This window comes from Mauremys mutica, chromosome 2 (assembly GCF_020497125.1).
Source record: "Mauremys mutica isolate MM-2020 ecotype Southern chromosome 2, ASM2049712v1, whole genome shotgun sequence".
NCBI lineage: Eukaryota > Metazoa > Chordata > Testudines > Geoemydidae > Mauremys > Mauremys mutica.
In genome coordinates, this window is record NC_059073.1 from 205,074,065 (window position 1) to 205,088,325 (window position 14,261).

Below are 14,261 nucleotides of genomic sequence, written 5' to 3' on the forward strand. Positions count from 1 at the left end.
ATAAGGCAGTATAAATTTTTTCATATTTGACACTCATTAAAAGTCATGCATTACAATATTTTAGGTAATAGATTGAATGATGCAATTTGAGTTTTATCTGGCTATAATAATAAATAGCTTCAACACGACCACCACTTGAAATAAACAATATTGTTATTCTATATCCATGTCCTGGAGAAGAATATGCAAGGCAAATACACATTCATACATCTCTTTCTAGTTGAAAATTTGACTAGATGTTGCAAGTAGATTTTCCATTCAATGCACGGGCTTCCCAAAGCAGATATGCATACAGTGCATGCATGAATAATTTGAAATGTTGCACAGTGATCTTAATTATCTCCAATCTGTGAAGCATCCCATGATGTAAGGGCCAAGAGAGCTGCAAGTTTTCAGGATGACCTAAGTAGTGTGAAACTGGACAAAGCTTTGGATTTCATTTCCAGGTATTTAAGTCTGCTTTTTCCTAAACAGCCTGTGGGGAGGGAAACAAATCAGATCAATTGATCTTTAGAGACCTAAAGAAATTAAATTAGTCTGGAGTCAGTTACTGCACTAAACCATCTTGTAATTGGATTGCTCCTTGTTAGTGATTGAAAACAGCCCCTATCTATAACAATATAGGGAGCTTTTCTTTATAGTAGATCTGAGAGAAAAACACATCTTTTTATGACATGATGACAGAAATTGCACTTTTCTAACCTAATTGAATATGATTTTATAAATATGTGACTTTAACGATTTGAAGTTTCCTTTTCCAGATTTACGATCACTATGTAGGAAATCCAAACTGAAAATGCCTTTAGGATTGAATCTGTTTGCATTGTACATATTGAAGTGACAACAATATAAATAAGGACAATGGAGTGTGCAAAATGAAATAGACTTTGAGCGCCTCTAACTATTGGAGTTAGTATACTTGCTTTCATTTCTATTCAAATACCTGAGCATAGTCTTCTTCTCCTGATAGCTTTCCATTCATAACTTTTATCTATTAAAAATGTTAAGTGGCTGGGGTATATTTCAGATTTACATTAGGATGTGAGATTCCTTTGTAATCATTAGAAGTGAAGCTAGAGACTCTATTCCCTTTCCACAAATTACTTTTTGTGGAAATCTATCCATGCTTACTCTGGGCAGAATGTATCCAGAGGCACTGTGTCTTAGAAAAGTCACTGACTCACCCACTGATAGCGGCCCTTTTTATTTATTTTTTTGTCTTCTATACATTTGCTCTGTTGTAGGTTGGCTCCTACAGCAGGTGCCTTAAAAAAGTTAAATTTAACAACAATTATCACACTGTGGCATATGATGTACCATGGTGTCACACATAATATATCAGACACTGCGGTGCGCTCACTGTTGCTGCATGCCAGGGGTGAAAGTAACTTAATGTACTTACCGGTATGCAGGGCAGCCAGGGTCCTAGGTAAGGTGTGTGGGGGGAAGGCTCTCAGTGCCTGGAAGGGGCGGGGCCTTGGGGGGAAGAGGTGGGGCTGGGGCCAGACTCCCCTAGACAGCTCTTCAGCACTGCCTAGCTCGTGCTGCCTGGGGCTCTGGCAGTGATTTAAAGGGCCCTGGGCTCTGTCTGCTGGCACGGTAGTGGTAGCAGTGGCTGGGAGCCTCAGGCCCTTTAAATCACCGTCGGAGCCCTGGGCCCTTTAAATCACCACTGGAGCCTCAGGGTAGCAGCGGCAGCCGAGAGCCCCAGGGCTTTGGCGGCAATTTAAAGGTCCCAGGGCTCTGGCGTGGTAGCAGTAGTGGCGTCGGCGTCCGGGAGCCCTGGGGCTCCAGTGGTGATTTAAAGGGCCAGGGGCTTTGGCCGCTGCCAGGAGCTCCAGGCCCTTTTAAATCACCGGGCCATAGGACAGCTGCCCCTTTTGCTCCCCCCATCAGTGGCCTTCCCGGTACAGTCAGGTGTACCGGCTTTCTTACTTTCTTATGGTATGCCGGACCGGACCAGCTTACTTTCACCTCTGGTGAATGCTGATTTTTTAAAAATAACTATCATTAAGAAGGCTATAAAATAGCTTGAGAATAAGAAAACATCACTGGCAACATGTATGAAGTAAGCCTCTTTATACTTCTGCTGAACAAGAGCCCAAAGTCTATAGGAACTGTTAAATTGCAGGGTCAGTAGGTTCACTTTTTGCTATGCATCTGAAGGCCTCCTTTGGGCTTGTGGTGAAGAATTAGCCTTGGGAATAGTATCATGCACACCAGCCAGCAAGAAATTCAATCAGTTTAAAGTATGGGAGTCAACAGAACCACTGAACCATAAACTAATGTTCAGAGTGCGATCGATGGATCATACTCTTATTCTGAACATTTTTTTTGTTTTAGTGCATGTGAGGAAAGCTCAGGAATGGACTGTTGACTGTATTAAAGATAATTGAGGGGGTGTCCTCACTTGCATACCTCCAATAAACACTCTTAATGCAGAAGTGTGGTCTGAACACCAAAAGAATACTTAGCATCAGAGAGAGCGAGCGAGAGGAAAGTAGATGTGTGGGGAAGCCCCAACTCAGCATTTCATATTGGTTTTCTTGGTAATCAGGGTCAACATCAGGCAGTTCATGCCTAAAGTACAGAAATATATTGTATAAAGGCATAAACCAAATGGGAAATGTGCTTGAACACTCAGATATGGGCATAGCCCCATCTACATTGAAGTCAAACCGTGTGGTTAGTTAGGTGATATCAGTGGTAAACTTGACTGGGGTCGGTACCTTTCTTGCTCTCCAACCCAATGCAGGACCCCTTCCTCTTACCTAACATCTATCAAAAGAGACCTCTTCCTGTCCCCTTTTAGCCCCCTCCAGGGCCAGAGAGCATGCATGCCCTCTAAACTGGCAGAGAGGCATATGCTGCTTGATAGTGCCACTGGCCCCCATAGGCACCAACTCTGTGGGTGCTCTGGGGCTGGAGCACCCATGGGGGAAAATGGTGGGTGCTGAGCACCCACTGGCAGCCCCCTTATCAGCTCCCCTCCAGTGCCTCCCACTGCCTGCAGGCCCCGCAGATCAGCACCTCTCCCTCCCTCCCTGCACCTCCCGCCCACTGCGATCAGCTGTTTTGCAGCATGCAGGAGACTCGGGGGGAAGGTGGGAGGAGCGAGGACGTGGTGCGCTCGGAGGAGGGAGCGGAACTGGGCAGGAAGAGGTGGAGTGGGGGTGGAGCAGGGGCAGGAAGAGGCGGGTGGGGTGGGGCCTTGGGGGAAGGGGTGGAATGGGGGTAGGGCCTGGGGCAGAGCTGGGGGTCCAGCACTCCATGGCACTTTGGAAAATCGGCACCTTTGCTCGCCCCACCCCCATTTCCAAAGCAATTTACAACTCTGTGTTAATTCTTCTCCAATATGGATCAAAGACCCACCTCCCCTGCTTGTTCCTCCTCTGGAGGAGTTGTCAGGAACCAGCACTGGAAAAAGACAGGTCCTATCAGAAGCACAGGTTGGGGGCTGAACAAGGGTGCTGGGCATACGGGAGCCCCCAGTCTAGTTTCTTCCAAGCTTTCCTACCCAACTCTGCCTCTTGGTGGCCAGGAGCCAAGCTTTCTTTCTTTCCAGCCCAGCATGGTCAATAACCCAGCTGAAACCTTGGAATCTGTCCACTTCCCAATATTGTAAACACCTGGAACCCAGATTAGTCTCCTGTTGGGCCTGATTTGCTGTTGCCCTGCCCCAGGTGTAGTCATTTACACCAGTGCAAAGTGGGTGCAAAACACTAACATTCTGATTTGGTAGCATCTTTCTCACTTTTCCACTCACGGTTCACTGGTGTGAAGGACTACACAAGGGGCAGAGTAATATAGAATCAAGCACGTCATTTCCACTGCCAAGGAGATTCTCCATGTGGATTTCTCTTATCCTGCATGAGAGGGAGCATTAGTCACCTCCAGGACTGACACTGCTCTCATCCCACTTCCCTGACCTTCAAAAAAAGAGCTCTCTGCATCCCTGGGGTTAAATCTGACCCAGTGGAGTAATATCATGGATGATTGTGACCTCATATGTCATTAGTTTAAGAAACAAATCATGTAAATACCTCTAGTGAACTTTCATATGAGTTTGCAGTTTGGCAAATCAGGGGAGAGGAATATAAAGGAAACATTTTACTTTTCTGATTTGCTGCATATTGCTCTTTTCCCTTTTTGGGGGTGGGTGGGGGTGGGGGCCGGTGTATATGAGGGGGAAGGGATATTTAATATCCTCATGCTTTAATCCCATACTTTCTACTATTTTTTCCATATAGTGGTCTAAATCTTGCTACTTTACCTTATGCAAAGTACAAGGCTTATCACCGCTCTTCCAAAGTTAAAATTAATGGCTGGTATGTGCGTTGTGATGATGCCATCATCTCAGGAAGTGTCATTTCTGAGATACACCCTGCCTGTACCCTACTGTTTTCCAAACCCAGGTTTTTCCAAATACCAGCACAGATTTTATTTTGATTTATCTTCTTTTAAAAGTTGTGACTCTTTGCTTTTCATGTGTTGTATTTATCCAGTCCTAGCATGTTAGCTTTGATTTTCTGTGGCTAATTTTGGCTCCCTAGCACACCTTGGGCCAGATTCTATTTTCACTTTAACCCATTCAACATCGTTTAATTTGATAGGCCAAAACCTCAGCTGGTGTCGACTGGCCTAGCTCTGCCGAACTATGTCAATTTACACCAGATGAGGATTTGGCTTGAGGGGTGTAACTAAGAGCTGGATTATGGTCATAAAGCCAGCATGCAATATCAGGGTATCAGCATAATTTGTTTGAAGTGCTGTATATGTTGTTGATCATGTGTTGTGTGTATACAGTAAGCATCGTGGCTGGACGATTCCTTAGCAGGGTTTCAGATAATTGTTTGTTATTCACTTCACTCTGTTCCCCCTTCAGTAAAAGGGCACTTGTTCCTCCCCCCGCACTTTTCTTTAAAGGACTCCTTTTCACCACTTGAGTCTTGGACAAATTAGTCATCTTTTCCTTTAAAAAAAAAGTTCTACTACAGTGAGACTTCCAGCAAGTTTTTTTTTTCCTTCCGAGCTCATTTATTCTGTCTGTCTTCACATCACCTCACTTCTGATGTCTTCTGTTATCTGGGCTCTCTTCCAAATGTACTAACCGGCAGCTACAAAAAAGGGAAACCTTTGAAATCCAGAGCTAAAGAAGTTATTCAAGCTGTAAACTGATAATTCATACACTCTGTATCCTGTTCGGTATTTTTCTTTGTGTTGCACTGAATGGCCAAGCAAAACACAGTTGTCAGCTTTATTATTTTCCTCCTATTAATCTATTGTACGTTGCATTTTCTTAAAAAAGGAAAGCATCAAAAGACAGTGGGGCATGGGGAGTGGATTAGGGTGGGATCCTTATTGCTTTGCTTATCGCCCAGATTGACAGTGAGGGAGCTCCTGTAAAATGGGGAAAACATGGACAGGTTGGTCAGTGTGGCTTATAATGTCTATAGCTATTTTAGGTCTTCCTGACTGACAGCATCTCGTCAAGGAACTACAGGTGCAGAGTGCTCTTCTTTGCCGCCACCTGAAGCAAAAGGTGATGACATAGTGGAATTTCTCTCTCCACTTTGACTTCGATAGACATCGAACCAGGCCCATAGTGGAATGGCAGGATGAGCTGTATGTAGGAATCCCTGATTTTTGTATGTGTCTAAGATGGGTCCTAACCTGCACCTAGCACTGCCAGGGTGGTCCAGTTATGTATTAGCTTTGTCTGTTGCCTTGGGCTAAGGCAAAAAATTTTGTCTAAAGCCTGCTCCATCCAAAGCCTGTCCCCATCCCATGTACACTCGCTCTCTAGCACTGATACCAACTGCAGAAAAAGACACAACTTCAAGTATATGCAAGAATAGAGTGGACTCAATGTCCATGGTCCTGACCATACACTGTATTGTGCACAGATAGGCCCCATGGACTTGATGGTAACTCCATGGGAATGGGATGTGCCCATGCATAATACATTGCAGCAGCAAAGCCCAGGTGATCAGAAAACACTATACTGTGGGCTGTAGTGAGAGCACCACAAACAGCAAATGAGAGATTTAATGAAAAGTCATCAAAGGAATGCCTTCTTTTGCCTACAAGGAAGCATAGCCCCTTTCATCTTGATTGAGGATCTGGCCATAGTGATCCTTGCCTTTATCATCTCCAGAGTGAATTTCTATAATTCACTTGAGTTTGATGATGGAAGGAAACAGATGTTCCAGCTTATGCAAGATATTGCCTTGCTCCTCAGTTGCAAAGAACATAAGAGAGCTTTGTATTTTTTACTGGCTCCCAGGTCACTGGCAGTGGCAATTTAAATCCTTGGTCTGAATCTGCTAGTGGATCAGATCCCAGCTACATCAGAGACTGCCTGTCAATTCATGGTCCTGTGAGATAGTTCTGCTGTTCCAGGACAGTGCCGCTAACAAGGCCTAAGATTGTGCTTGTGAAAACTGGAGGTAAAGCATTGTCAGTCAAGAGACCTCAGCTTTGGAATGAGTTACAATAGGAGGTAAGACAGAGCCATCCAACCCACAGATTAATACAACACTAGAATTGGTGGCTTAATGTTGCAGCCAAAATGTGGAAGCTCTGATGATCCTCTGAAAGAAAAAATATTCTCCATGAGCCATCGTTAGGTGTTACTATCCTTGATATGCAGCATGTAATGGGTTCTGCATCATTGAAATGCTATGACCTGTTCACATTATTGGATTCATGGTTCAAAACCAAAATGGCTTCTTTCTGATGTGGAGAAGAGAGGGATTTTATTCAATATAAATGAAGGTTGATTGACCAGTCTTGTCTCACCATGTGCTTCTGTCACTGTACAGTTCTTTGAGATCCTTGTAATTCCCTTCTCACATTAGCATTTATCCTGTTCATCCTGCCTCCTGTCATCAGCATGTCCTCCTGTTCCATGCTGGCCAGCAGCAACTCCGTTTCCTTCTTGCCATCAGTTTCCTTCTGCTACACAGTTACTCCCCTATTCAGACAGCTTCAGCTCCTATCTTCTATGACCTCTTCCTAGTCTCCAGCCCATTCCATACTATTATCGTACAGTTGTATACTTAGCACAATTTGATCATATTATTTTATGGTACTAATGTGTGTATTTCATTCATTTTTACAATAGAACTAAGTTTAAAAGGGGAGCTTGAAGGGTGAAAAAATGTTGGGAGAGCATGCAAAAGAAATTGGCAATAAGATAGCATCTTCACCTCCACTTCTCTTACAGCTCTAAACCCCGCAATATTCAGTTACCTAAATTTACTGGTAAATAGAAGGCGCTGTAGAAATCTAAGTAACTGCATAAAGTAAAAATCAGTTGAGTTAAGCATTAGGCAATAACTATCTGCAAACTGAAGTCCAAAAGCTTTTCTTGGATTAAACTGAAATTACTTCATTTTTCACAAGATGGTCACCTGATTATAGATCAACTCTGAACATTTTCAAGGAATGCATCTAAAAACACCAACAATCTGATTTTCAGTCTACAGTTTTCATTTATTAAGTATTTTTATTGAACAGAATCATAATATGGCAAATATTGATTTCTCTTTCAGTGATTTATAAAATTATCTGCATATATCTTTTGAGAAATGTTGTGACATGATCCGCCTAGTTATTAATCCCTTTCATTTGTTTAAGACCTTTTGCACACATAAATATAAAACTATAAGTTTTAAATAAATGAGTATTGTTCCCATTAAGTTCATTTCTATGTTTGGAGTGGGGTTTTTTTTTGAGTATTTCTCTCCCCCATCCCCAATCTCCATATATAGATTGTCATGCTATAGGTATCCTAGATAGTGCACTTTTGTCTAATCCAAAATTCCAGGTAATCTGTGGAGGCGGTTCTTGGTTGCAGGTCTTACTCTTTTACTCCACCACACAGACACGTTGTGTGACTCAAAATCTAGACCTTTAACATTAAAAATAGTTAGTTGTTTTGTAATAAAACCATAAACCAGCAATGCAGTCAGCCTAGATTAGCTTATGTAAGATTCTGAATGTTAAACCTCAGCTGCAGAGAGCAGGGCCTTGTCTGCACTAGAAAGGGTTTGCCATTACAACTCTAACCGCAAATCATCCTAGTGCAGATGCAGCTTACACCAGCAAAAGAGTTCTTTTGTCCGTACAACTCATTCCATTTCCCCAATGAAATAAACAATACCAGCAAAGGAACTTTTTTTGCTAGTATAACAGTATATACACTAGGGTTTTTGCTGGTATAAAAATGTCATAAAAAAAAAATCACAGCCCTAAGTGACATTACAGTACAGGCAAAAAATTTTGTGTAGACCTGGCCCAAGGTTGTAGCTCAGAACTAACACTTTTGTGTCATGAACTGCTTTTTCAAATCGCAGTTTCCTCATTCTGAATTTTTTCCTGTTTTTAAAATACTTTTTCTTTTCACAATGAATCTGATGATTTGTGGCACAATATCTACAAAATAACAGTAATAATAATTTAAAAAAAAATCCTAACATACTGTGCCCCACTTTCAAACTTTTCACATTCAGGGTTCACTTAAAAGTCAGACCTCTTTTCCCTTTGAAAAAAGACAACCACATAAGATAATACAGTTCTCTGTCTAGCAAAGTGACCCATCTGGAAAGAATTTAGTCTGCAATAATTGTGGGTATTTGATTTAGTTTTAAATTCCCATAGGGAAATTCAAAGGTAAATTTATTGGGCCAAATTTATCTGTAATGTACCTCCATTGAACCCCATAAGGTTACAGATGAATTTGGCCCATTGAACTAGAACTGGAGCCTGCATTGTTTCCGCCGTTTCACAACATTATTACATACCGTACATCAGAGTATATCATTACAAGCAGACATTTACTACTAATAAAGTCAATACAGACATATCACCTGAAAGTGATTTATTTTTTTCAGAGCTTTTAAGGTTAGTTGCTGTATATCTGGCCTTCAAATGTGAAAGTGCTTGCCGCCTGGCATCTACCCCACTTTGCCAAGGCAATCCCAATTCATTATTCTATGCTGGTCTCCTATTGTTCATGTTTATTTATTTATTTCTTGGTAAGTAACATTTTCCAGTCTGTTTGAAAAAGAAAAGACTAAGAGGCATTAAATACATAACATAAACAATGCCGTCTGTCTTTTTCTTTGTAAAATCTTCTTGGAGATAGGCCTGATATGCCCACTGTTTTCAATCACTTAAAAGGCAATAATTCAATTATATCATCCTCTATGTAGGAACTGCCATTGCTTTCAGTCCACTTCCAATCCTGACACAAGTAAATCACTTAGATAAGATCCCCTTTTTATTTTTTTTCCAGGGGACTAGCATAAGTAATGATACCAGCGATAGACCAAGGACAAAATGACTATAATAGCCTTTTTGTAGGAAAGGAAAACATGTGGCACCGTGATTTATTGTGCTATTTGGAAAATGTTTTTCCTTGGAATTTTTGCAACAGCTGAATTGCCATAATAAAATACATGTAGCAAAATTATCAAATGGTAAGGCTGAAAGAAACCTGCACCAAACAGATGTATTACCTTTGTGAAGGTATAAGGGGGGTTAGAGGCCTGCAGCTGGCTGGCTAGCTCATTAACCCTGCTCTCTGCACCTGAGAAAAGAGCTGGACCTTAATGGCTGATCTGTATAAAAGAGGGCAACAGGAACTGGAGAAGGGAGACTGTAACACCCATCAGAAAGTGGGGTGGGTCAGAGGCTGTGCTCCTAATGAACTATTACTGGAGCTACTGCAGAGAGGAATTGCTCCGGAAATTAAAATGGACAGAAATAAGATTGTGTGAAGTCCTTTATTTCTGAGGTAAGAGCCAGGAAATTTTGTGTTGCTGGTGTGAGGGGCAGACTTGGGGAAGGGACTACTTGGTCTGCACAGGCTTTGAGGGAGGAGTCTGTGAAGTTTGGATTTGTTTTTGTTAAGAAGCCTTAAACTAAAAACATTTACCTCTGCTGGAAAGTGCTTGCCTGGATTCTGTAAGAGAGCTCAGCCAGAATTACCCCAGGGAGTGAGCTGGCTCAGCAAGAGCAAAACCTGGTTTGGTAGGAGGAAAGTGCTGTAAGATAGGCCCCAATCCTCTATAGACTAGATTTCCTGGATGAGAACAGGAATATAAAGCCACACTGGAAATGTATTGGATTCAGTCTTGGTGTAATGCCTCTGAATTAAATGGAAATATACCAGGGATTAATTTGGTCCTCTCCATAAATTAGCTTACTCATCATGTAGCTATGACTTTCTTCTATTTGTGTGAATTCAGTGCTTGTTCAAGGTCCCAGGCTGAGAGGTCTAGGCCTACCAGACCTCTGCTAGTCCACAGAATATGTACCACATGAGAAGGAGCACAGCAGATTTCCCATACTGTATTGTTAATATGCCTACACCCTGACTGTGAGGGTCTGTCCTTGTGGGTGAGCTCTGCCCATGCCTATGCCTTGATCTTGTTGATAGTCTTTGCAAGAATAGGGGAGTGCCAGCTGTGATGGTAGTATTTGTGAAGTGGACACTTGTTCATTGTGAATTGGATTGTGACCATCACTCCTGACCCAGACCTAGTTTTACTAGCTCAAATGTTCACAGAATGTGAATTTTAAGCTTGCATCTTCAAATACTTGCCTAGGCTGGTTTTATATTGACTGTCTGTGAAAACATACACGCGAAACTTGGTGGTAAATTTGCTCTCATTCATTCCAGGACCAGACACAATACAATGTAAGATGTGGCCAACAATGAGTAAACAATATTAATTGCATTTGGGATTTTTAACACAAGCCACAGAAAAACTGCAATGCATGAAACATCTTGTTTTAATGATTCTGAGAATTTGAGAAAATATGATCTGTTGGTGCGCACTTCATGAGCAGAGACAATCTGTTCATCATTTTCCCCCCTAATTTAATTATTCATTCAGCTATAGTGTCTGAGCTGATGTCATCCATATGCGTCAGACACATCTGGCTTTGTTACAGCATACAATGGGTTATGGGGTTTATATGCTAAATAGAGGAGGTAATGCTCAGGATGCTACTGATGTACAATATTGCTTTCTTCCATAGAGAGAGTGTGGAGAGCCTTATTCAAAAGCATTCCTATGCACGCTCCCCCATCAGAACCTATGGAGGAGAAGATGATGTTCTGGGAGATGAGAGCCAGGCAACACAAAGCAGAGGTAGGAAAATACATTGAAGAGAACACACTAAGGGCTAAATTCTCCACTGCATCTCAACTCTTTGCAGTGCCGGGGGGGCCACAACCAGTGCTGCCCAGCTCGGCAGAGTTGCTTTAACTTATGCCACTGAGATATGGCCCCAAACTGATCCTTCACCAATGGAGTTTAGTCCCCAGCTGTATTTGGCATGCTTTGTATGCTGGTGGTGAGTTAGGAGGTGCTTGGTGCAGGAGAGAGCTATGCTGCTTTCACCAGCTTGATGCCAGGGAACGTTCCTTTACCCAAAAAGAACTCTCTGCTGGCCATCTCTAGCCAGAATATGGCTATGCTGCATTGCCTGAGCAGTGCCAAGGAACATGCAGGCTGGAGAATTGGCCTTGAACTTGTAACAACCTGGCTGACTAAAGCCCCAATCCTTCCTGTCATTTCACCCCCAAATGACTTCGTTTTGCTTGTTTTACCAATTGCTACCCTGAGTTGCCTTCCAAATAGATGCTTGCTGGACAAGTTACATCTGCAGTCACTATGCTAGTTAAAATAGACCTGTAGTACTACGGGTATCCCTTAATGTGTTATTCCCTGCCTGGTGACTTCATGACCTGCTTCATCTGCAAACTATTTCAGGATCTCCAAAAGTTTATTTTGGGTTTAATTCTTGCAACAAGCAATGGTTTGCAAGGGTCCTCTCCTCACCCCAAATTTGTTTGATCATTTTGTTTAGGAAGTCTTGGGGGGAGGAATAGCTCAGTGGTTTGAGCATTGGCCTACTAAACCCAGGGTTGTGAGTTCAATCCCTGAGGGGGCCACTTAGGGATCTGGGGCAAAAATAAATCTGTTTGGGACAGTACTTGGTCCTGCTGTGAAGGCAGGGGACTGGACTCAATGAATGACCTTTCAAGGTCCCTTCCAGTTGTATTATATGGGATATACCTATCTCATAATAATCAAATCTGAAAATATGATCACACAGGCTAGTAGTTTATGCTGGTGTCTCTGAGAATCCCAGAGAAGCTGTCATTGTTTCTAGAACACAAAATGTCAAGTTTAAGGTAACATGAAGTCTGGTTACTAAAACTATTAACAAAGAGGAGATATATATCTGTACACAACATAACCCTCTACAGTTAAAATATACTGTATGTGTGCATATATACATAGAATCTCAGGGTTGGAAGGGACCTCAGGAGGTCATCTAGTCCAACCCCCTGCTCAAAGCAGGACCAAACCCAACTAAATCATCCCAGCCAGGGCTTTGTCAAGCCTGACCTTAAAAACCTCTAAGGAAGGAGATTCCACCACCTCCCCAGGTAACCAATTCCAGTGCTTCACCACCCTCCTAGTGAAAACATTTTTTTCCCCTAATATCAACCTACATATACACACAAACTCATACATGACACAGCTCAGGGTTACTACTAGAGATAGGGCCAAGTGTAAAATTCAGATTCTAATCCAGATTTGGATACACACAACTCAGAGATATTCAGATTCAGGGTTTATACAAGATTTTGTTTTGGTCTATTGTAGAGAGAAGTTATCTTTGCAGTTTGGGTCTAGATCTAAACTTCCCCCATGTTCAGATTTGGTTCAAATCCACCTCTGTTATGGATTTGACATAACTTTCATTCTAGAGCAATTTACTTTTACTGGACTGCTTTTCCTGTCTAGTTATGCAGGGGAAGCATTTATCATGAATAATTTATCCAATGAATTTTGCTGTTTTTCTGCTTTGAGGATTTGTCCGTGATCAGACTAATCTATTTTTTTTTCAAATGTGTGAGCGGTTGTGACCCCCAGGGTTCAGTCTGGGAGCTGTTGGAACTGCTGTGCCCCCTAACAATTCAGCTGGCCTAGCCTCTCTCACACTGCTGGTGACTCAGCCACTCTCTCCAGGCCCTGTTATCACCTAACATGACTGAGGGCAGGGGACTGGACTCGATGACCTCTCGAGGTCCCTTCCAGTCCTAGAGTCTGTGAATCTATGACAGCAATTGGTGCCACACCCAGCTGAGTTACCTGAGTGCTTTACCTAAGCCACTCATGGACAAACAGGAGGCCCCCAGCCTTGCATCCCTACTGGAGTATAAACCCAGAATTATACGGTCTTGCACTGCACAGTGATCTGTATGATGCAAGCTCATTAATTCAGTCCCCCTCCTCGATGTGGGGAAGATATGCAACAGCCTTTGTTTACAGAGCTAGGATTCACAAACACTTCACTCAAATTCACTGGTTAAGATAAAACATAAAACAAGTTTATTAACTACAGAAAGATAGATTTTAAGTGATTAGAAGTACTAGTAAACAGATCAAAGCACAAAACACAAACTGAGCCTAATACACTAGATAGATAAGATTTGAATTAGCAATCTCTCACCCTGACTGATACAAGCAGTCCACTAAGTTTCCATATACAGACTAGAAATCTCTTTAGCCTGGGACCAGCACTTCTCCCCTGATCAGTCTTTGTTTCCTCAGGTGTTTCCAGGTGTTCTTGTGTGTGGAGTGAGGTCCAGTCATGTCACTTCCCCCTTATATCTTCTTCCAACTTGCTGAGAAGCTCTTTTGCTGTGACCTGGGTCAAACATTTCCCATTGTGCAGTGCTATCTCTGAGAGGTTTCTGTTGTACACAGTTCCTGGGGTAATCCTTGCGCTTGTGTGCAATTCCTCAATAAGCCTTTAACATTGTTTGGCCTTTTTACCATTGTACCTGAAAGGCTGCTTGTGGGTATTCTCTGCCTCACAACATGTTTCATTAACACATACATAGCCAAACTTCATAACTCCACATACAGTGATAGCACTTACCATCCAACAGGGTTTTAAATCTTTAACAGAACAAGATTTCTAGAATGATACCTCACAAGGCATACTTTGTACAAAACATATCATAACTGTATGACAGTGGTGAGTATGGGGTGCAGAGTGTCACAAAACGTATTTGTTGTTTGACGTTCTTCTGCAAAAAATTGTTTGCCTACATGTTGTTCATGAGCTGTTTGTTCTGAATAGTCAGAATTTGACATTCAAACTGTTTTTCTTTGTCATATAGGTATTTTCATATTATTTCTCTTTCATGACTGGCTAAGCATCTC

General features: G+C 42.2%; 1 protein-coding gene across 1 annotated transcript in view; it reads left to right on the forward strand.

Annotated features, from left to right (window-relative positions):
• Nucleotides 1-14,261, forward strand: part of TBX20 (T-box transcription factor 20) — a 51,992-nt gene that overhangs the window by 30,138 nt on the left and 7,593 nt on the right. Inside the window, exon 7 of the mRNA XM_045007597.1 lies at nt 11,053-11,165. Within this exon, the coding sequence (XP_044863532.1) occupies nt 11,053-11,165 (113 nt within the window). The remainder of the gene's footprint in view (nt 1-11,052; nt 11,166-14,261) is intronic.